We start from the raw sequence: 24,734 nt of genomic DNA, 5'->3' as shown, positions 1-24,734 counted from the left end.
CCATCTCCGTTGCATCCGCTCTCAGGATGAAGCTTTTCATTCCAGGATGAAGGAGATGTCTTCCTTTTTTAAACAAAGGGGCTTCCCTTCGTCCACCATCAACTCTGCTCTCAAACGCATCTCTCCCATTTCCCGCACATCTACCCTCACCCCATCCGCCTGCCACCCCACTCGGGATAGGGTTCCCCTTGTCCTCACCTACCACCCCACCAACCTCCAGGTCCAACGTATAATTCTCCATAACTTCCGCCACCTCCAATGGGATCCCACCACCAAGCACATCTTTCCCTCCCCGCCTTTCTGTTTTCCGCAGGGATCGCTCCCTACCTGACTTCCTTGTCCACTTGGCCCCCCCATCCCTTCCCAATGATCTCCCTCTTGGCACTTATCCCTGTAAGTGGAACAAGTGCTACACCTGCCCTTACACTTCCTCCCTCACCACCATTCAGCGCCCCAGACAGTCCTTCCAGGTGAGGCGACACTTCACCTGTGAGTCGGCTGGTGTGGTATACTGCGTCCGGTGATCCCGGTGCGGCCTTTTATATATCGGTGAGACCCGACGCAGACTGGGAGACCGTATCGCTGAACACCTATTTAGTTGTTTGCCTGTTCTCCATCTCCCTCTGGTGCTTCCCCCCCCTCCTTTCTGTCTCCCAAGGCCTCCGGTCCCATGATCCTTTCCCTTCTCCAGCTCTGTATCACTTTTGCCAATCACCTTTCCAGCTCTTAGCTTCATCCCACCCCCTCCGGTCTTCTCCTATCATTTCACATTTCCTCCTCCCCCCACTACTTTCAAATCTCTTAGTATCTTTCCTTTCAGTTAGTCCTGATGAAGGGTCTCGGCCCGAAAAGTCGACAGTGCTTCTCCTTATAGATGCCTGCTGTGTTCCACCAGCATTTTGTGTGTGTCGTTGTTTGAATTTCCAGCATCTGCAGATTTCCTCGTGTTTGCACATTATATTCTGTATTCTGTTTGTTACACACACAAGCAAATGGGACCCTATATAAACGCGAGCACTCCCAGAGAGGAACAGCAACAACTGCGCTGAGATAGCTCTTAATTTGATTTCAAATCATTTTTAAAACTTTCTGAAAGTCTGGCACCTGCGGAGGCACTGCAAGGGCTGGACGGCTTTAACAGGTGGCAAACCTGGGGCAGAGCTTACCCTTGCAGAGGAAGTTAATGGGCTTGTTCTGGCCCACTCACAATGGAGAGCAAAACTCAAAAATATGTAGGAACTCAGCCAGTCAGGCAAAATCAGGGGTGGGAAATGCACAGTTGGCGTTTTAGGTCGAGACCCTTCAACACGGCTGGAAAGAAAGAGGGGAGACAGTCAGAATAAAAGGGTGGGGCACTGGGGTTGGGGGAGAGTGTGGGCTTGTCACTATGGTCCAGGATTGACAGTCAGCTGGATCCGGATAAGGCAGATTGAAGAAAAGGGTGAGTGAGGGCAGAGCTTACAAGCAACTCCCCTCACAGAGTCTCTGTTTCAAATTGTTCAGCTCAAAACCACATTTTGTCAAATTCTATTTACAATGATCACCAACTTCTCTAATTTTCAATAATTTCTCCATCTTCCCCTTCTTACCTTTTTCAATCCCCATTCTGGTTACCATCTCACCCACTGTCTTCTCCTCACCTGTTCTCACCCCCTCTGGTTCTCCTCCTTCTTCTCTTACTCCCATGGTCCACTCTCCCCTCCTATCAAATTCCTTCTTCTCCAGCCCTTTAATTCAACTACATATCCCCTCTCAGCTTGTCACTTCATCCTCCCTCCCCACTCATTCACCTTCCCCCCTCACCCGGCCTCACCTATCATCCCTCCACCTTCATATTCTGGCTTCTTCCCCCTCCCTTTCCAGTCCTGATGAAGGGTCTCAGTCTGAAACTCCGACTGTGACTCCATAGATGCTGCCTGACCTGCTGAGTTCCTCCAGTGTTTTGTGTGTGTTGTTCCATTTAATTTGGCCTTCGGTTTGATCTAAGCTTTCTTTATGTTTCCCAGTCAGCAAACATATTGCCATGAGGCACAGAGTGATCAAGTTCAGGCCGCTGAGGTCACCTAAAGGCTGAGTTTCTATCCGCATACCAATGCTAGTGTTTGTTCTGCCCTATGGGACTGTGTGATGCACACAGCTGTGCATTTTGTTTGCTTACTGTCATTAAATCACAAAGCTCCAATCATATACAAGCGAGGCGTAATGTCGAGGCTTTAAAAGGCATTGGTCAAATCACACTTGGAGCATTCTGGGTAGTTTTGGACCCTATATCTGGCACTTTATGTGCCGCAGTTCCGGAGGAGACACCAAATTGCGTAGGGGGAGAGAAAGTTTAGAAGAAGAGAGTGGGGGCGGTCGGCACATTTACAGTGTCACAGGTCCTGAGCACACATTGGATTGTGTAGAGGGAAAGAGAGTTTAAGAGAAGTGAGTGGGAGCAGTTGACACATTTTGCACACCACAGTTCCTGAGGAGACATTGGATTGTGTAGAGGGACAGAGAGATTAAAAAGAGTGAGCGGGGGCCATCAGCACATTTTGCCCGCCATGATTTCCGAGGAGACATCGGATTGTGCATAATTCGGCACTTGGCAAACTGATTAAAGAAACTTAATCAGTTTCCTTGATCAGTACTGTACATAGTAGCTCCAACTAGAGAGAGTGGGGTACTAGATCTCCTATTAGGGAGTGAGACAGGGCAGCTGGCAGAAGTTTGTGTAGGGGAACACTTTGCATCTCGTGATCACAATGTCATCAGTTTCAAGTTAATTAAGGAAAAGGATACAGCATGTCTGGGTATCACTGTGAGATTCTAAATTGGAGAAAGGCCAATTTTGATGGTATCAAAAAGGACGTGGCAAATGTGGACTTGGACAGGTGTCCTTGGTAAGTGGGGAGCCCTTCAAAAGTAAATTTTTGAGACTACAGAGTTTATATATTCCTGCCAGAATAAAGGGCAAAGAGAACCAGTTTAGTGAATCTTGTTTATTGAGAGATATTAAGAAGAAAGTGGAGGTGCATAGCAGGTATAGGTAGGCAGGAACAAATGAAGTCCATGAGGAGTATAAGAAGTGAAAGAGAACACCTAAGAAGGAAATCAGGAGGGCTAAAAAAAAGGCATGAGGTTGCCCTAGCAAACAAGGTGAAGGGGAATCCTAAGGGTTTCTACAGATGTATTAAGAGCAAAAGGGTGGCAAGGGACAGAATTGGTCCTCTGAAAGATCAGAGTGGTGAGCTATGTGTGGAGCCAAATGAGATGGGGGAGATCTTAAATGGATTTTTTTTGCATCTGTACTTATTCAGGAGATGGACACAGAGTCTATAGAAGTGAGGCAAAGCAGCAGTGAGGTCATGGACTTTATAAAGATTACAGATCTCCTGTTTAAGAACATGTCAGCCCTAAGAATATGTCAGGAAATTATAGGCTGCTGAACCTGACATTAGTGGGAAACTTATTGGAAATTATTGTAAGGGAATGGATATAAATACAATGAGTATTTGGATAGATGAGGACTGATTAGGGATAGTCAATATGGCTAGGTGTGTAGTTGGTCATGTCTAACCAATCATATCAGAGTTTTTTTTGAGGAACTTTCTAAGAAAGATGGTCAAGAAATTTCAGCCACTCAGTATTCAGGATGAGGTAGTAAATTGGATTAGATATTGACTTTGCGAGAGAAGCCAAAACGTGGTTGTAGATGGTTGCTTCTCTGACTGGAGGCCTGTGACGGGCGGAATGCCTCAGGGATTGGTGCTGGGTCTATTGTGGTTTGTCATCTATATCAATGGTAATCTGGTAAATTAGATCTGCGAATTTGCTGATGACATCAAGATTGGGATGTAGTGCACAGTGAGGAAGACCAAAAAAGCTTGCAGCAGGATCCGGACTAACTGGAAAAAATTGGCTGAAAAATGACAGATGTAATTTAACATAAACAAGTGTGTGGTGTTGCACTTTGGGAGGACCAGCCAGGGTAGGAATAACACAGTGTATGGTAGGGCACTGAAGAGTGCAATATAACAGGGTTCTGGTAATACAGATCAATAATTCCTTGAAGATGGCATCACCTGTAGGTAGTGTCATAAAGAAAGCTTCTGACACATTGGCCTTTGTAAATCAACATATTGAATACAAGAGTGCAACGTTATGTTGAAGTTGTTGCAGACATCGGTGAGGCCTAATTTAGAGCATTGTGTCTAGTTTTGGCCATCTACCTATAGGAAAGATGTAAATAAAATTGAAATTGCAGAGAAAATTTACAAGGATGTTACTGGGACTTGAGTTAGGACTTTATTCCCTAGAACATAGAAGATTGAGGGGAGATTTGATAGAAGTATACAAAATTGGAGATAGAGTATATTTGATAGTATAGTTGATAGACAGAGAAAATGCAAACAGAGACAACTTCCACTTCAAATACTTGGCCTCCACAGCCATCTGTGACAATGAATTCCACAGATTCATTGAAAGTAAGTTTCCATTGTATCTGTGCGTATAGGTACTTGTGCATATGACAATTAGACTTCAGTCCCTTCTCCTCCTCCTCCATTCCAAGGAAAAGAAATCCAGCTCATCCAATCTCTCATATCCTAAACACTCCACCCATGCAAATCCTTGGCAACCTCTCCAGCACAACCACACCCTTCTTCTAGTGAGGTGACTAGAACTCAAGAATCTATGGTCAACCAGTGATTTATAAAGCTGTACTATAACCTCCCTGCTCCAATTATCTTCAACCCAGCTGATGAAGGCAAGAACCCTGAATCCCTCCTTTGCCTCTTTAGCTATGTGTGCTGTCAGCTTCAGGGATGCTTGCACTTGTACGCCAAGATCCCTCTGTTCCTCAACGCAAACTCGAAATAAGGATGGAGGAGGGATGGGTGTGAAACCATACAGAGCAGTGTAAAACCGAGGAATGGATTAACCTCTCACACCCAATGAACAACATGAAGCCAAATTTCAAAAGCTTCTTTTTTTAAATAAAAATTAAATTTAAAATCATACTCCAAATGATACTATTGTACCGCACACATAAACAACGAGAGCTTTGACAGTCAGCAAAAATGGGGGCTTTACTGACAAGATCAGGATTTAATGTTCAACTCTAACTCAAGCCACTGGTGCACAGATTTCTTAAACCACTCAGTCCTTTTGGGAGTGGTGCTCCTGGTATGCTGCTCGGGCTGAGTGGGTAGAGTGGCAGGTCTAGGAGGCAGTGACAATGAAGGAGCAGGTATATATTGCCATGTTAAAATGTCATGTGAACTGGAGGGTCAGAGTACCCCACTCCATCTGCAAAGGGCAGAATTTCCCAATGGCCAACCTTTCAAATTTCACTTCCCATTCTCATATGTCAGTCCATGGCCTCCTCTGCGCTCATGATGAGGCCAAATTCAGGTTGGAGGAGCAAGGCCTCATTATCCGTCTGGGTACTATCTGACCTGATGACAAGGACGTTGATTTCTCTAACTTCCAGTAATTTCCTCTCTCTTCCCCTCCTCTCTTTTTCCATTCCTCATTCTGGGCTCCCCTCTTACCCCTTTTCTTCTCCTCACCTGCCTATCACCCCCCCCCACCCACTCCATCTGGTGCCCTTCCTCTTTCTCTTTCTCCCATGGTCCACTCTCTTTTCTTATCAGATTACTTCTTCTTCAGCCCTTTATCTTTTCCACTATCATGTCCCAATACCCACCACCCCCTTTCCCACACCCAGCCAACTTCCCCCTCACCTATCACCTTCCAGCTTGTACTCCTTACCCCCCTACCTCCACCTTCTTATTTTGGCTTCTTCCCTCTGCCTTTCCACTTCTGATGAAGGGTCTAGGCCTGAAGCATCATTTACTTATTTCCCCCCCGCCCCCATAGGTGCTGCCTGACCTGCTGAGTTCCTCCAGCGTTTTGTGTGTGTTGCTCCTGATTCCCAGCAGAATCTCTTGTGTTTATGAACTAGGAAGGAGCCTGCTGGGGCTGCTGGTGCCACATGCCTGTTACCCTTGGCTGTAGATGCAGGAGGTGCTGTCACAGTGGCCTTAGCAGTAAGAATGTGAGAGTTATGATACAGAAGGCACGGCAGGAAGGCTCTGGTGATGGTTTGGGGAGCAGAATGTGGGAGGATGTCCAAGTGGAGAATTCAGGACTGGAAAATTTTGGGTCATAGACCGACACAGCAGGGATACAGGCCCTTTCGCCCAACAGGTCCATGTCAACCCTGGTGCCCACTCAGCTAGTCCCAATTTCCTGCATTCTGCCCTTCTCCCTCTAAGGCATGTCTATCCGTGTACCTATCCAAGTGCTTCTTAAATGATGCTATTGTACCTGCCTCAACCGTTTCTCTGTGAAACCTATTGAATGTTGAAAGGTCTCAACAGCTTGGATGTGGAGAGGATCTTTCCTATGGAAAGAGAGTCTAAGACCAGAGGACGCAGGGACGTCCATTTAGAACAGAGATGAGGAGGAACTTCTTTAGCCAGGGAGAAAGATAGGTAGATTCTTTATGATCCCAAAGGAAATTACAGTGTCATAGTAGCATTACAAGTGAACAGACACAGTATATTAGAAAAGAAGTAAGAAAGAAGGAAAAAATAAGTTATCCCAAACAGTCTAACAGGAGGGGGCGTTACTTCTCCGGCTATAGGTTGACTCATTATAGAGCCTAATGGCCGAGGGTAAGAATGACCTCATATAGCGCTCTTGGAGCAGTGCAGTTGTCTTAGTCTATTACTAAAAGTGTTCCTCTGTTCAGCCAAGGTGGCATGCAGAGGGTGAGAAACATTGTTCAGAATTACCAAGACTTTCCGTAGGGTCCTTTGTTCTACCACAGCCTCCAGTATATCCAGTTTGATTCCTATAAAGGAGCCAGCCTTTCTAATCAGTTTATGGAGCCTGTCGGCATCACCCGTGTTGATGCCATTGCCCGACCATATAGACTGGTAGAATATGTGAAGAAAAGGCCTGCATACTCCAAAGGACCTCATTCTCCTCTGGCCCTTCTTATACACAGAATCTGTGGAATTTACTGCCACAGGTGGCTGTGGAAGCCAAGTCACTGGGTATATTTAAGGCAGTGGTTGACAGATTCTTGATTATTCAAGGTGTGAAGGGATACAGGGAGAAGGCAGGAGATTGGGGCTGAGAGGGAAATGGATCAGCCATGATGAAATGGTGGAGCAGACTCGATGGGCCAAATGGCCTGGTTCTGCTCATGTGTTTTATGGTCTTATGGTCTTTTATCCTCTGGCCGTTTGTTCCATTCACTCACCATCCTTCATGTGAAAAAGACAAGGGCTCAGGTCTCTTCTATATCTTTTCCCCTCACCCTAAACCTACGCACCCTAGAATTGGACAGGTCTACCCTGTGGAAAGAGCGCCACCATCCACCTTACTTAAGTCTCTCATAATTTCAATTACAAGGTTGCTTAGAAAATATTCCAAATTTTCATTCACATTCTGGTTTGAGATTTGCGACATTTAGTAGAGGCAGTCACAATGACCAATTTAAATTTGTACTCGGTCTCTCCTCCCACCAGTTCCACTAATGTGCTTTTCTAAAGACAATCCCACTTCCTCTATTCTGATTTAGGAAAGAGAAATAATTGCACAGTTATAGCAGTCCCAAACTACTACACCTTTTTTGCCATAGATTCAAAGGGCATGGAAACAGGCCATTTGGCCCTCACAGTCCATGCTAACATCAATCATTTCTTAACACTAATCTTGTTGTATTCTCCCCCTATTCTTATCAATTGGATTTGTCCGCCCACTTAGGTACAAGAGGCAATTAACTTTCCTGAATGTCTTTGGGATTTGGGAGGAAACTGGAACACCTGGGATTAAACCCACAAACATGCAAACTCCACACAGGCAGTACCCAAGGTTAGGATTGAACCCGGGACACTGGGGCTGTGAGGCAGCAGCTCTCCCGGCCATAGCACTGTGTCATTGTCTGCCACTGAGGGCTGGGGTCTCTCTGGCTAGATCTCATTAAGATTTTCCCACATCTTCGCTTGCCTTGGAGGAATGAGGAGGGGAGTGGGGGGCAGGGGCTGCTGACTCCAGAGCATGCTGCCATCCACCATAGGCTGAGTGGTGATTGGACTGTAGGTGGTACAGGGCAGAAAACACACCTCCAGAATAAACTGACGGCCTTTGACAGCTGGCAAGGCTGGGGATGGCAACTTGCAGTCTGTGAGCATTGTCATACACGTCAGTGGTTTGTAAATATTTCTGAAAGCCACAGAAAGCACCCTATCTGAATGCATCACAGTTGTTATGGTAATTGTTATGCATGTGACCGCAAAAAACTGCACTATTTTGCTGTAGTGTTCTATGTTATAAAATATTGCCTCAGTCTCCAAAGCCCTCCACTTCCCCTTGAAACCGTTGTGACTCTGGACCTACCCCCATGTCTAACCTGATGGAGGGTCCTGTTGACAACTCCCTGGCAGAGATGCTGGACTCAGAGATGAGTTTGTGTCAGAGCAAACTCCCAGATCTGGCTTTCTAATAACTCCCAGAGTTCTGTCCACATGTCAGGGCATTAGGGATATACCGTTTATTCCAGATTTCCAGCACTTGGCAGATTTGCAAAACTGTTCGCTCAATTCTCTGATAATGAAATAAAAAAACTTACTCAAAGTAAAATTATTGTTTAAACATAAGAGATTCTGCAGATGTTGAAAATCCGGAGTAACACACATAAAATGCTGGAGGAACTCAGCAGACCAGGGAGCATCTGCGGAAATGAATAAACAGTCGACTTTTTGCACTAATACCCTTCATCAGGACTGGAAAGGAAGCGGGGGGAGGGGGGATGCCAGAGTACGAAGGTGTGGGGTGAGGAAGGAATACAATTTAGGAGGTGATTGCTGAAGCCAGGTGGGTGGCGGAGGAGTTGAAATAAGAAGCTGGGAGGTGATAGTTGGAAAAGGGCTGAAATAGGAGGAATATGGTAGGAAAGCAAAGTAGATCATGGGAGAAAGGGAAGAAGGAGGAGGACTGTGGGAGATGATAGGCAGGTGAGGAGAAGAGAAAAGGTGAGAGGAGAGCCAGAAAGGGGATTGGAAGAAGAAGGCATAGGGAGGAGGAGAAATTATAGAAGTTAGAGAAATCAATGTTCATGACATCAGGTTGGAGGTTCTCCAGAAGGAATATGAGGTGCTGCTCCTCCAACCTGAGAGTGTCCTCATCAAGGTAGTAGCTGAGGTCAAGGAGCAACATGTCGGAATGGGAATGGGGATTAGATCCTGATTAAGAGAAACTATTAAGATTATCTCAAACGGATAAGCATTTACAAAAGACTACTGAAATGTAAGGCAGCAGTTTGAAGATGAATAGATACTTTTGATTTACAACTCCACACAATCTGAATTAAATTAGTCGTGACTCTATTCTGAATTGCCAGCTGATCTGCTAGTTCTGACACAAAGATCAAGACTTCCTTTCATATTTTAAATAGCAAGTAACATTCTCTTAAAAGTTGCTACCTTTTCCTTCGTTGTATCCTGCCGGCTGGCCAGTGCGTAAAGAACTGCATCGTGGACCGAGAGGAAGAGGCAGTTACGTTCCAGTCCACTCTCTTCGAACATACCGCCATTCTCAATATCTTCAAACACTTGATCTGTCGGGCAAATATTTAACAGCATGATCAGAATCAGTGAATGAGCATGGAACAAATCTTTGTTAGACAGAGTGAAAAGTAAATTGTAAATTTCTAAATGGTCCATATGGGTCATGATCTTAGGCATATAAAGAGAACAAAGAGATGTGAACATTATGTAGGCCAAAGGGACTAGTTTAGTCAGATGTTTAATTACTATTTTAATTAGTTTAGTGCATTATCATAGGCCAAAGTACTTGTTCCTGTGCTGTAATGTTCTATGATCAATAAAGAAATTGTTGAAGATTAATACTAATTAGGTAACACCTCCTTAATAAATAGAACAGGTCAACATTCAGAAGAAAGGAGCAACCCAATATCTCACCAACATCATCAGTAATCACTTGATATTTAAAAGTCATTCCAATTTCCTGTTATAGCATGGAACCCTTTTGATAACAGCAACAGAGTTAACTGTGCCAGGTGTTTCCACATCTGTCCTTTGTTTAGCAGTTGTGTTTAGGCAGCTGTGCATATTGCAATAAACCTTGCATTAAGTGGACTTGGAATGAGAGCTGACAGCTTGCCAGATGCAAACCTCACTTGTCCGACCCCTTTAGAAAATCCTCTTTCCCACTCAGGTGCTACAAAGCAACTGAAGTCTACAACGTTCCCAGTTGTTGATTGGTGTAGTAGTGACTGTCTTCTGGCTTCACACCTGAAGTTCGGTTCTGCTGATAGACCTCAGTGGAACCAAATTTCAGGAGCAGGTCACAAAGCTGCCAACTTAGCACAACGGACCAATTAAAGGTTTAAACATGCTGGGCTCTGTTGCCAAACAACAGGATGGAAGTGACCAGGGAAAAGAGAAAATGCTGACAGGTTTTGAGTTTCAGATTTTTCTCTGAAGTAAATAACTTTTAAAAAAGACTTAAAATATTAAAATAAGAAGCATCAAAGTTAAGAATATATTAATAATTTTTAAAAATCTGGGTTAAAATGTTATAATAAAATGTATCAAAAATTAAGGATATTATATAAATTATTAGCTATGGAAAGAGGCTCGGCTGAACTGAGGCTGTGGCCTGCAAGTACCAGGCAACTGGACTGGCTGCTGTGATGACTGGCTTTGCAGCTGTGGACTCACTCTCATCAACTTCAGTTGTTTGCTTGCTTTTGCTGTTTGCATGATTTTTTTCCCCTGCACATTTGGGTATATGGCGGTCTTCTTATTTTTTAATAAGTTCTATTGCGTTTCTTTGTTTTGTGGCTGCCGGTAGGGAGACAAATCTCAAGGTTGTACACAGTATATGTACTTTGATAATAAATGTACTTTGAGCTTTGAACCTGTATATGGGGATTTGGAGGCTCAGAGGAGCCCTGATTGAAGTTTATAAAATGATAGGAACATTAATTAGCATAAACCATCTTTTTTCTCAGGGTAGAAATGCAAGAGAGTAGAATATATACCCTTAGCATGAGAGGGAGAAGTTTGAAGGAGATGTGCTGGTTTTGTTTTTTTACGTGGAGAGTGGAGGGTTCCTGAATGGGTTGCCAGGGTTGGTGGTGGAAGCAGGCACGATTGAGACACTCAAGAAGCATTTAGACGGGGAAGGCATGGAGCAATATTGGCAGATAGGTTTAGTTTAATTTGGTGTCGTAGTCAGTTGGGCCTTTCTCTCTCTGCGCCACACTCTCTCGCCCTTTCTCTCTCTCTTTCTACAATGTTCTTCTTCTCTCTCCCACTCTCCCTCTCTCTCTCATTCTCCCACTCTCTACCTTGCTAGGGTCTTTTATAAATGCAGGCAGGAGTAGCCGTCTCAGGCTGCCTCCATTGTTCCTCAAACTCAAGCTCATTTTCCTGACCAAAAAGGATCTTGGCCCAAAATGACTCTTTATTTCTCTCTATGGATGCTGCCTGATCTGCTGAGTTCCTCCAGCATTTTGTGTGCGTTAGTCTGGATTTCCAGCATCTTGTGCCGCTATTTTCCTCAGTATACGTGACAATAATAAACCAATTTTTCAATTTAATTGAAACATCAGCTTCTCGCAAAATCTAACATAATTAAAGCCATCAAGGCCATAAAGTTTCTTTCCTGTTCTACCAAAGAGCATGCTCTCATCTTTGTTTTGGGTGGTTAGCTCTTGTGGAATTCCATTGTTCATGACTCAGACTCAACCTAATGGAAAGTAAGAATATAATTCTGCCGAGAATGTATTTCTCACTAGGTTGAGCTGACCAATGATTTGGCAGCGGCTGAATTATGACGACTCTGCCAAGAGGTATATCAAAGACTATGCGATGTACTAGGCATTCCTCAAGTCGCTCTTTGCGAAGAATTTCTTTTGTTCAAATGAATTAGAGTTTTAGAGCGAGTTTAGGGAGATAGGATAAAGTCAGAAAATGATGGAAACTCTCAGTAGGTTGGTAATATCCGTGGAAAAGGGAAAAAGGGTTAATATTTGTGACACACAAAATACTGGAGGAACTCAGCAGGTCAGGCAGCATCTATGGAAATTAATAAACAGTCAACATTTTGAGCCGAAACCGTCTTCAGGACTGAGATGGAAGGGGGAAGACACCAGAATAAAGAGGTGGGGAGGAAGGGAAGGAGGAGAGCCTCAAGGTGATAGGTGAAGCCAGATGGTTGGGACAGGTAAAAAGGGTGGCAGAGAAGGAATCTGGTAGGAGAGGAGAGTGGAGCACACGAGAAAGGGAAGAGGGGACCCAGGGGGAAGTGATAGTCAGGTGAGGAGAGGTAAAAGGCCAGAGTGGGGAATAGAAGAGGGAAGGGGGAGGAAAAAACTCCCCCAGCAAATTGAAATGTTGCCTCATCTGCAAGGACTGCTTGGGGCCCTGAATGGGATGAAGTGAATGGGCAGGTGTAGCACTAGGGCCGCTTACATAGATAATTTGAGACCTTGACCTGAAACATTTTCACCCTCCATGGATGCTACTGGATCTGCCGAGACTTTCCAGCATTTTGCTTTCATTTGAGGAAGGACATTCTTGCTATTGAGGGAGTGCAGTGTAGGTTCACAAGGTTAATTCCCAGAATGGTGGGACTGTCATATGTTGAAAGATTGGAGCAAATGGGCTTGTATACACTGGAATTTAGAAGGATGAGAGGGGATCTGATTGAAACATATAAGATTATTAAGGGATTGGACACACAGGAGGCAGGAAGCATGTTCCCGCTGATGGGTGAGTTGAGAACTAGAGGCCACAGTTTAAGAATAAGGGGTAGGCCATTTAGAACAGAGATGCAGAAAAACTTTTTCACCCAGAAAGTGGTGGATATGTGGAATGCTCTGCCCCAAAAGGCAGTGGAGGACAAGTCTCTGGATGCATTCAAGAGAGAGTTAGATAGAGCTCTTATAGATAACAGGGTCAAGGGATATGACGAGAGGGCAAGAACGGGGTACTGATTGTGTATGATCAGCCATGATCACAGTGAATGGCGGTGCTGGCTAGAAGGGCCGAATGGCCTACTCCTGCACCTACTGTCTATTGTCTATTGTCTATTTCAGATACCTAGCAACTGCAGTTTTAAATTTTGGATTTAATTTGCTACGGAAACAAGATGTCACATAATGTACAATCAATATTCTATTATCAGTATTTAATAAGTAATATAAGATATAAACAAGACAATAAAACCCACCCACACTTAAATAGAGGTCAAAGGTATCAAATCAAAGTGCAGTTGCTATTTATTGCTGAGGTGTCCTGTGATAAGTAGTAGTAATTGCTATTATTTTTAACATTTAAAACTGCAACTTCATAATGTGAAAGCTTAAATTAGAAGAAAGCTGATGTGTCACCAATCCCTGGATATCAAAGGAGTGAATGATGTTTCATTGAACAGTATAATTCTCTTCTTGCATTATGATTGGTCATGAATTAACATACAATACATAAATGCATAATGCCCATTTTGTGAATTGAATATTCAATTCAATGCAATAGCCTGTCACCACCAAGGTCTTGTCACTAGGATATTTATTTTTTTATTGAGATGCAGGGCCCTTCCAGCCCTTCAGCCACACTGCTCTGCAATTCCGCACCCCCCCCCCCCATTTAACGCTAGCCTAATCACGGGATAATTTACAATGGCGATTAACCTGCTGACCTGTATGTCTTTGGACTGTAGGAGGAAACCGGAGCGCCTGGAGGAAATCCCCCACGGTCACGGGGAGAATGTACAAACTCCTTATAGGCAGTGGTGGGAAACGAACCCAGGCTGCATGTACTGTAAAGTGTTGTGCTAACCACTGTGCTACCATGCCACCGGTTAGGGAGCTGTTTCCTGTTTACTGATCTGTTTACTGTTTACCCGCACTGCGTGCTTTATGTGCAATGTTGAATGATATTTTATTAACTTAATTGTGGTAATAGTTTGGTTTTTGTGCCGTGTGTGATATATGTTTTGTGGGTGCACCATGGTCAGGAGGAACGCTTTTTCATTTGGTTGTATATATGTACAGTCAGATGACAATAAACTTGAAATTGAACATGAGATGACCACCTCTCTTTCATTTGTCCTGAGGGCATTGTTCTTCATTGTGATACATTTCATGCCTGCATTTCAAGTCTTTTTGCATCCCTGATTTTTGAGTTTTCTCTCTGATTAGAAAATAATCTATGCCTTTATTTCTTCTACCGAAGTGCATGACCATAGACTTCCCTTCACTAGATTTCATCCGCCACTTCTTCGCCCATTCTCCCAGTCTGCCCGAGTCCTTCTGCCGACTCCCTGCATCATCAACACTGCCCCTTCACCTATATTGGTATTATCTGCAAACTTGGCCACAAAACCATCAATTGCTTCATCCAAATCATTAACATATAACATGAAAAGAAGCGGTTCCAATAGAGACCCCTGCAGAACACCACTCGTCAATGACATCCAACCAAAATAGGCTCCCTTTATTCTGACTCTTTGCCTCCTGCCAATCAGCCAATCTTCTATCCATGCTCGTATCTTTCCTGTAATATCATGGGTTCTTATATTGTTAAGCAGCTTCATGTGTGGATTTTGAAAATCCAAGTAAACACCATCCACATGACTCTCCTTTTTTCTATCCTGTCTGATATTTCCTTAAAGAATTCCAACAGATTTGTCAGGCAAGATCTCTTTTTGGGGAAACCATGCTGGCTTCTCTTCTGTAGCCACAGAATCTCCTGTCCATTCCCTTAACTATCAGGACTCCCATCACGATTGTTTTTCCTGATTTTATCCTTCCTTGCTGAGCCTTAAAGCCAGCCACTGGCCCGGCTGCTGCTGCTGTGCCCTGATCATTCATCCCCCAGCAGTATCTAAAGGGATATACTTGTTGCTGAGGGGAATGGCCACAGGGGAACCCTGCAATGACTGCTAACTCCCCTTACTTCTCCTGGTAGTCACCCATCCACTATCTGAAGCCTGCACTCTGGGTGTGACCACCTGTGTAAAACACTCATCTTTGAATATTTCAACCTCCCAGATAGTCCTGAGTGCCTCCAGCTCCAGTTCAGTCAGGAACAGAAGTTGGGTGCATTTCCTGCTGATGTGGTAATCAGGGAGGCTGTTTGGTACAGGAGGAATATTCCACTGCCTGAACTACCATCCTGCCTGCACTTGTTTAGCCTCTAACTTCTCAAACTTAAGTTCTAACCTGCACCTGTTCTCACTCAAGCCGGTTGAGCCAAGGCCTGACCACTCTAACACTGTCCTCTCAAATAATGGCCACTTGAACAATGGCTGCTCCACTCAAACCCCGTTTCTTTTTATTGGCCTTTGCTAATTAACCCAATTTATTATTAACCCAAGTGATCACCTGCTCTTCAGACAAGTGCCAACAGGCCACGTTTGCTTTTTAAAACTGGCACGTTAATTCCACAAGGAACTGGCTCCAACTCACTCCACAATCTCCTGCTTTGCAGATGTACATTTAACCAAAGCCAAAACCATCACTGCTGCCTGCATCTTTCAATATCCTGCCAATGCGAGTGCACAGGAATGTAAGAAGCTGCAGGGTAGTGGACTCAACCCGATACTTCAAGGGCACATCCCTCCCCACTATCAGTAGTATCTACAGGAGATACTGGTTCAAGAAGCCAACATCCATCATCAAAGACCTCTACCATCCGAACCATGCTTCCTTGTCTCAGCTGCCATCAGATAGGAGGTATAGAAGTGACCAGGTTTAAAAACAGCTACATCCCTTCAACCATTTGGCTCTTGAAGCAACTGGCATACAATCACTGGAAGTTCGCATCACGATAACCTGAGTGGTGAGTCAATAATTAATGGGATTCAACACTCAGATTGAGAGTATTCTGTCCCTCAGCCTATCAGATACTGAAGAATGTTCTGACTGCATTAAATTTGAGAAAAAGATGACAGTTTGAATATTCTTACCTCGTATGCCAGCCAGATAGATGTTCACGCCAATCTTCTTGTAGTTTGAACACATCTGTGTAAACAGTTATAAATACAGCAATTAGAAGAGCAGATCTAATGAAAAGCCGATGAACACAAAGAACACACCGGACATTGAAAGAATCTGTGCCATTTTCATTATTGTTTTGCTCTTTCTGCTTATTGCAAATGCATCCATTTCTACTGTAAAAATAAATGACCACTAATCATGATAACATTTTGTCAGAATCATGCTGTAGACAAAATGGCAGCTCCATTTATCAAAATGGCATTCATTCCATCTCATGATTGAATACAAATTGTTTTGGGAGATGTTGAAGACCAATATAAATGACCATATGTCTAATGTCTGTATTGAAATAGAAAATTGCTTATTACTTAATGTTAAAGAATGGTACAGCCAAAAAGTGTCTTGAAGCATAATTCCCTCAGAAATAAAGTAGGCAATGGGGACCCAGCTGATAGTGTCATGGTGACACCAACTCATCTCATTTTCAGTGTTGATTAAGGTTGAGGGATTAGCCTGTACACCAGGGATATCTCCCTTCCCTTCTCTGGAATACGCTCAGTGCCCACTTTATGAGGTATCTCCTCTGCGTAATAAAGTGGACATTATGTGTAAATTTGTTGTCTTCTGCTCCTGTAGTCCATCTACTTCAAGGTTCGATGTGTTGTGCATTCAGAGATGCTCTTCTGCCCACCACTTTTATAAAGCGTGGTTATTTCAGTTACCGTTGCCATCCTGTCAGCTAGAACCAGTCTGGCCGCTCCCCTCTGACCTCTCTCATTAATAAAGCACTTTTGCCCACAGAACTGCTGCTCCCTGGATGCTTTTTGCTTATCGCACCATTCTCTGTAAACTTGAGATGATGTTTCGGGTGAAAATCCCAGAAGATCATTACTGAGAACTCAAACTGTCCCATCTGGCACCGACAATCATTCCACAGTCATAGTCACTTCGATCACATTTCTTCCCCATTCTGAGGTTTGGTCTGAGCAACTGAACCTTTTGACAATATCTGTATGCTTTTGTGCACTGAGTTGCCACCACATGATTGGCTAATTAGATATTTGCATTAACAAGCAAGTGTATAGGTTTAAAGTGGCCATTGAGTATAAGTCCACACTTAATATATGGTTAGGCTTCACTTGAATTATTGTGGCCGGCTCCAGTTATAGGAAAGATGTGGAAGCTTTAGAGAGAGTGCAGAGGAGATTTAGCAGGACACTGCCTAGATTAGAGTGAATATCTTATGAGTATAGGTTGAACAAGCCAGGGCTTTTCTCTTTGCAGTGAAGGAGGGTGAAAGGTAGCTTTGAAGATGTGAATGATGTGATGAGAGCCAAGAATTGACTGATACGGGAGGGCATCATTTTAAGGTGATTGGAGGAAAGTATGGGGGGGGGAATGGTTAGGGGCAGGTCTTTTACACAGAAAGTGGTGGGTGAATGGAATGTGCTGCCAAGGGTGGTGTTGGGGCAGATACATTAGGGACATTTGACATCCTCTTAGACGGGCATGCGGATGAAGAAAAAATGGACAGTTATGTGGAAGGGAAGGGTTCGGTTGATCATACAGTAAGTTAAAAAGCCGACAGAACAACATGGGCCGAAGAGCTTGTACTGCGCTGTACCGTTCAATGTTTAATGTTCTGTCAACCCAAAGGAGAGGACTAATTTTAAACACAAGAGGTTCTGCAGATGCTGGAAATCCAAAGTAACATACATAAAATGCTGGAGGAAGTCAGCGGGTTAGACAGCATCCATGGAGAGGAATAGACAGTTGACGTTTTGAGCTGAAACCCTTCATCAGGACTGAGGTGGAAGGGGGAAGAAGCCAGGATGGAACTAAGCAGAGGTGGACTCCTTCAGTGTTTTATTCTCTCTCTCTCTCTGTGGACAATGCTGGACTGAATGCAGAAGTAGAGCACTCTCCCAGCACCATGCTGAGTGTGTTACTAATTTTAAAGCTTGTTTAAAATTAAACCACACCCCCCTCTATCTATTACCCAGTCAGCCTTTACAACCACACTTTAAACCACTCTTTACAATACTGTTTACATTGTAAATACATGCTGGTATTTATGTATTAATGCACATTATATTCCATAACTGCACTTCTAACTTTATCTTTATGTAATTCTTTATAATTGTAGAATGGTGTTGTCTCTCATTGCATGCAATGCCAGCTCACCATAGCAAATTCCAGATACATGCAAATATATATGCTGACTAAAGTTAAAAGTTAAAAAATTGAAAAGAAACATCTGCAGAGTAGGTTCTGAAGCTTCAAATTCTCCTTTTGCTTGGAAAAAAGATTAACACAGCACACTAACTCCAATATAACAGACAAAGGAGTGTTTTTAATGTCTTAGAGTCACTGAGTTGATTTGTTTATTTATTGAGATTTGGTGTAGGACAGGCCCTTCTGGCCTGTCGAGCCATACCGTCCAGCAATCCCCCAATTTAATCCCAGCCCAACCACAGGACAATTTACAATGACCAATTAACCTACCAACTGGTACGTCTTTAAACTGTGGGAGGAAACCAGAGCACCCAGAGGAAATGCATGTGGTCATGGGAAGAAAATACAAACTCCTTACGGGCAGAGGCAGGAATTGAACCTGTCACTTCTGCTGTAAAGCGTTGTACTAACCACTATGCAACCGTGCCACATGAAAACAGGCCCTTCGGCTCCACTTGTCCAATACTAACCAAGATACCCATCGAGGATAGACCCATTTTACCATGTTTAGCTCATATAAGGCTAAACCTTCCCAATCTCTGAAATTATAACAAATATCTTTTAGATGTTGTTATTGCACCTGCCTCAAACACTTCCTCTGGCAACTCATTCCGTATCTGGACCATCCTCTGCATGAATAAGTTGCCCCTCCGCTACCAAGTCTTTCCCTTCTAACCTGTAATTATTGCCTTCTAGTTTTTGGTTCCCTTCCCTCTTGTGTTTTAATCCTCTCCTTGCCTCTCATGATTTTATACTTTTCAGTCAGGTTTCCTCACACCCTCCACCACTCCAGAGAAAACAATCTAAGTTTGTCCAAACACTCCTCATGGCACATGCCCTCTAATCCGGGCAGCATCCTGGCAAACCTCTTCTACCCTCTCCAAAGCCTCCCCATCCTTCTTGTAATGGAGTGACCAGAAATGAATGCAAAACTCCAGAAGGAGCCAGGAGCCTAAGCAAAGTTTTATAAAGGAAGGAGGAACGGTTTAATACTGTGGCCTTCGGTTCAGTGAAAATAAAACTGTCTCAGTTGTTTTATTCTGTACTTCCCAGGGACATTACCATTCCTTCGGGTTGAAAATGGGCAAACTCACTCCCTGATTACTCATCATACTCAAATTGAGGCATGGGGCCTTTCTGAGACTCCTACCGGAACTTAGAGAGCATCGTATAACAGAACATAGTACATGGAAACATTCAGCACAGGAACAGGCCCTTCGGCCCAGGAAGCCTGTGCTGAACACGAAGTCAAAAGAAACTAATCCTATCTGCCTGCACATAATAATGTTCCCCCTTTCCCTATCACAGAGAGGGTGTCTGTGCTGGATCCATGGAAGGCAATCAGAATCAGAATTATTGACATGTGTCATGAAATTTGTTGTTTAGTGGCAGTCGTGCAGTGCTATACAAGGAAAATACTCTGTTAAAATAAGAAACATGCTTAAAAAGTAAATAAGTGCAAAATAATGAGGTAGTGTTCATGGACCATTCAGAAATCTAACAGTGGAGGCAAAGAAGCTGTTCCTAAAATGCTGAGTGTGTGTCTTTAGGCTCCTGAACCTCCACCCTGATCAGAGTAATGAGAAGAGATAAACTCCCTCTTATTGGAATTAAACAGCCATTGTCATTAGTCATTTATAAAATTGTGAGAGGTTTAGATAGGGCGGCATGTTAGCATTGTGGTTAGCACAACGTTTCACAGTACAGGTGACCTGGGTTCAATTCCCACCGCTGTCTGTAAGAAGTTTGTATGTTCTCCCCATGACAGCGTGGGTTATCCCCTGGTGCTCTGGTTTCCTCCTACAGTCCAAAGATGTACCCGTTGGTAGGTTAATTGGTCATTGTAAATTGTCCCTTGATCAGGATAGGGTTAACTTGGACGATTGCTGTGCGGTGCGGCTTGAAGGGTTGGAGGGGCCTACTCTGCGTTGTATCTCAATAAATTTTTAAAAAATGGTAAAAAAGTCAACTGTTTATTCCTCTCCGTAGATACTGCCTGACTGACCTGCTGAGCTCCTCCAGTATCTTGTGTGTGCTGCATGGGATTTCCGGTATCTGCAGAATCTCTTGTGTTACAGCTAGCCGGTATCTTTTCACCAGGGTCAGAATGTTTAATACAAGAGGGCAAGTATTTAAGGTAAGTGGCAAAAAGTTCCAATCAGGTGTGCGGGGTAAGGGTTTTTACATAGAGAGTGGGGTACGGCTTGAGTGTGCTGCCGGTGTGGTGGTGGAGGCAAGTTTGATTAAGAGACTTTGTGATATATGAATATGAAGAGAATGACGAATATAAATCATGTGTGGGCAGAAGGGATTAATGAAGTTAGGTTTTATTTGCTCAGTTAGTTTGGCACAAAATCATGGAATAAAGAGCCTGTTCCTGTGCGGTACTGTTCTAAAAGATCTGAAAGATTATTGGCCAAGTTACTGCCAAAATGCCCTGCAGCTATGACACACCTTTACCTGCCATCCTAGTTCTGCTGTAGCTAGTGGGGCAGGAAGTTTACTGTCCTGACTTTGGGCTCCTTCCTGTTGCATGCACACTTACTTTATGCTCAAGGGTTGGAAATAACCTTGTGAGAGATACATGCTTCCAACCCAGGCGTTCCCAACCTGGAGTCCATGTATGCCTCGGTTAAATGTAGGAGTCCAAGTTATAATACAGGTTGTGAATCCCTGTTCTAAGCAATCATCTCCCCAGAAGAGGGTTCTCCCTTATATTCATAACTTCAGTGTTTTTTTAGACTAGTTAGAGTTCTCTCATTCAGAAGATTACATTTATGATCACAATACATAGAGTAACACAAGAGGGAATCAGGCACTTCGGCCCCACTGGTTTATGACGACCACAGCAATCCCTTCCTTGACTTTTTGACGTTGCTCTGCCCCTCTCCCATTGCCTTTGTGTGTCTGATTTTCTGTCCCCATTTCTGTCCCTGAAGAAGGGCCTCAACTTGAATTGTTGATTATTCATTCATTTCCACAGATGCTGCCTGATCTGCTGAGTTCCTCCAGCCAATTGTGCATGTTGCTTTCGATTTCCAGCATCTGCAGATTCTCTCACGTCTATAATTCTGTGCCTTTCCTTCCTTCCAAAGCAAAGATCACCTTTCCCTGTGTGATTCCGGTGATGGCATGCAGGAGATTCAACTGAAGAAGGTTACTCTTTACCTTTCCCAGAACTTTGATCCCCATAAGATCTACGAAACAGACTCCACTCATATCCAGGATGAGCGTGTGGATGTCAATGATGGGATGTGCAAGTTTAATGGGATCTTCAGGATTCTCCCGTTCCAGTGTAGACTTCTCCATCCTCTCATGCAACCCATTCGGGGTGTTGACTGTGATATAGGAGATTCGGGGGGCTTCATTTACAGAGTTATTATTGCAGTCCATGGACACCTCTGCTTCCACCTCTTTTACCAGCTCCTGTAGGGATACTTGCTGCAAAAGAAAGGAGAAGTAAATTCATTGGAACAAAGCACTTGAAAATTTACAAAGACGTTGCTGGGACTTGAGGTCCTGGGTTATTGGGATAGATTGTTAGGTCGGGAGTGTTTCTTCAGCCCTTCCTCCATCAGCTTTCAGTTTCCTACTACATCCCCCCTCCCCTACTGACCCACATTCCCCTTACTTGGTTTCACCTCCCATCTTTCACCTTACCTCTTTTCCCTCCCCCCACCAAATTAGGGGACCACTTCATTGAGCACCACCACACCATCCGCCACAAGCAGGATTTCCAGGTGACCAAACATTTTAATTCTGATTCTCATTTCCGTTCTGATGTGTCGCTCCACGGCCTCCTCTAGTGCCACGATGTGGCCACCCTCAGGGCAGAGGAGCAACACCTTTATATTCTGTCCGGGTACCCGCCAACCTGATAGCATAAGTATCCATTTCTCCCTCCGGTAAACAATTCCCTCCACCCTTCTCCAGCCCTTGGTACTTCCCACCCACCTGACTTCACCTATCACCTTCCAGCTAGCCTCTTTCCCGTCACCCCAACTTTTTTATTCTGCTGTCTTCTCCCTTCCTTCTCAGTCCTGAAGAAGGGTCTCAGCCCGAAACATTGACTGATTGTTCTTTTCCAAAGATGCTGCCTGGCCTGCTGAGTTCCTCCAGGGTTTTGTGTATGTTACCTTACAGCGTGTACTCCTTCTCATCCTCCCCCCCACCTTCTTACTCTGAGTTCTGCCCCCTTCCTCTCCAGTCCTGATGAAGGATCTCAGTCTGAACAGTCAAATCTTTATTCCTCTGCCTGACCTGTTGAATCCTCCAGCATTCTATGTGTGTTCCTCAAGATTTACAGTATCTGTGAAATGTCTTGCGTTTACAATTACATTGTTTAAAATGCATTTAGGCAGGTATCTGAATAGGAAAGGTTTAGATCATAAGACCAAAAAACATTGGAGCAGAATTAGGCCATTTAGCCCATCGATTCTGTTCCACCATTCCCTCATGGCTGGTTTATTATCCCTCTCAACCTCATTCTCCTGCCTTCTCCCCATAACCTTTGTTACCCTGACTAATCAAGAACCCATCAACCTCTGCTTTAAATATACACACTGACCTGGCCTCCACAGCTGAGTTTAGAAGGACACGGGGCCAAGTGCAGGCAAAGTTGGTTAGATTAGATCAGCATCCAGGTGAACATTCAAAGATTCAAAGTACATTTATTATCAAGGTATGTATGCAGTATACAGCCCTGAGATTCGTCTTCCCACAGACAGCCACGAAACAAAGAAAACCATGGAACCGGTTCAAAGAAAAACATCAACCTCCCCACATGTAAAACAAAACAGAAGACATGATGAGCTGAAAGGCCTGTTTCTGAGCTGTGCAGTGCAATAGGTTTATGAATGAATGTAGTTATCTCAGAGTCAGTGCAGCTTTGATTCCCTCGACTGATCCCTGTGATGAGGACTGACCCACAAAGACAGCCAACACTTCCAGAGGATAAGAAGGCTAAGACATGATATAAATATGACAGATCACTACTTGAGTTGGTGCTACATTTAGGGCAGCCCCAGCAAAGCCAAAATCGATCAGATCTGCGCAGAGTCTGTACATTCTCCCTGCGGCCACACGTTTCCCCTGGGTGCTTCAGGCCCTCCTTGTGCCCCACAAGCTTGGTGGTCGGTAGCTGGATTGTCCACTATAAGTGACCTCTACTGTAGATGGTGGGATGATGATGCACTTGTGACTTGGTTAGAGGGAAATATATGGCGGAATGGCATTGATTAAATTACTTTGGTGGCTAGCATAAACTTGACGAGTTCAATAGCTCTCTGTGGTGGTGGCATCCGTCGGTCTCGAGAGACCATGGATCTGTGCCTGGAGTTTCCAGGGTGCAGGCCTGGGCAGGGTTGTATGGGAGACCGGCAGTTGCCCAAGCTGCAGGCCTTCCCCTCTCCACGCCACCGATGTTGTCCAAGAGAAGGGCACTAGGACCCATGCAGCTTGGCACCGGTGACGTTGCAGAGCAATGTGTTGTTAAGTGCCTTGCTCAAGGACACAAACACGCTGCCTCAGTTGAGGCTTGAACTAGTGACCTTCAGGTTACTAGTCTGATGCCTTGCCCACTAGGCCACGCGCCAACACAATAGCTTTCTACGTTTAAAGAAAAATGGAAGATCATTTAGGTATGCAACATTCTGAAAGGGATAGCCTTAGATACTGGATCTGTTGTGCAATGGCACAGTGGCTGGTGTAATGAATATATGACCACCATGAAGCTATCAGAGACTTTTTTTCTCTAGCTACCTTATTAGGATCCTGCACCTTATTGTCTACCTGCATTGCACTTTCTCTGTAGCTATTGTACTTTATTCTGCTGTCTGTTGCTGTTCTACCTTGTCCTACCTCAATGCACTGGGTAATGATCTGATCTGAATAAACAGTTTATCATACACGTCAGAAATTTTGCAGACACTGGAAATCCTAAGCAACACACACAAAATGCTGGAGGAACTCAGCAGGTCAGGTGGCATTTATGGAAATCAATAAAGAGCCAACGTTTTGGATCGAAACCCTACTTCAGAACTGGAAAGGAAAGGGGAAGATGCCAGAATAAAGAGGTGGGGGGGGGGGGAGAGGAATGAGGCTAGTTGGAAAGTAATAAGTGAAGCCAGGTGTGTGGGAAAGATAAAGGGCTGGCGAAGAAGGAATCTGATAGGAGAGCAGAGAGGAGATCATAGGAGCAGGGGAAGGAGGAGGGCACCCAGTGATGGGCAGGTGAGAGGAGGTAAAAGGCCAGTGGGAAATAGAAGAAGAGGCGAGGGGGAAGGAAACTTTTTTTACTGGAAGGAGAAATCGATATTTATGCCATCATGCTGAAGGCTACCCAGACAGAATCCAAGTGTTGCTCCTCCACCCTGAGGATGGCTTTAACCTGGCACAAGAGGAGGCCATGGACCAACATCTTCTCACTGCATTCACCATCAACGACCCCTGCTGACATGTGACAATAGTA

The 24,734-nt window shown here is 44.2% G+C and overlaps 1 protein-coding gene across 2 annotated transcripts in view; it reads right to left on the bottom strand.

Moving 5' to 3' along the window:
- LOC132381010 (solute carrier family 26 member 9-like) overlaps positions 1-24,734 on the bottom strand; it is a 146,454-nt gene that overhangs the window by 14,751 nt on the left and 106,969 nt on the right. For both annotated transcript variants that reach the window (XM_059950088.1, XM_059950087.1), the window contains exons 17-19: positions 21,434-21,706; positions 16,000-16,054; positions 9,483-9,616 (exon numbers count right to left, since the gene is read on the bottom strand). In XM_059950088.1, coding sequence (XP_059806071.1) covers positions 9,483-9,616; positions 16,000-16,054; positions 21,434-21,706 — 462 coding nt within the window. The remainder of the gene's footprint in view (positions 1-9,482; positions 9,617-15,999; positions 16,055-21,433; positions 21,707-24,734) is intronic.

The sequence above is a fragment of the Hypanus sabinus genome, chromosome 25 (genome assembly GCF_030144855.1).
Source record: "Hypanus sabinus isolate sHypSab1 chromosome 25, sHypSab1.hap1, whole genome shotgun sequence".
NCBI classification, from domain to species: domain Eukaryota; kingdom Metazoa; phylum Chordata; class Chondrichthyes; order Myliobatiformes; family Dasyatidae; genus Hypanus; species Hypanus sabinus.
The sequence above is the reverse complement of the archived record's forward strand: the minus strand, read 5'-3'. Positions and strand labels throughout refer to the sequence as shown.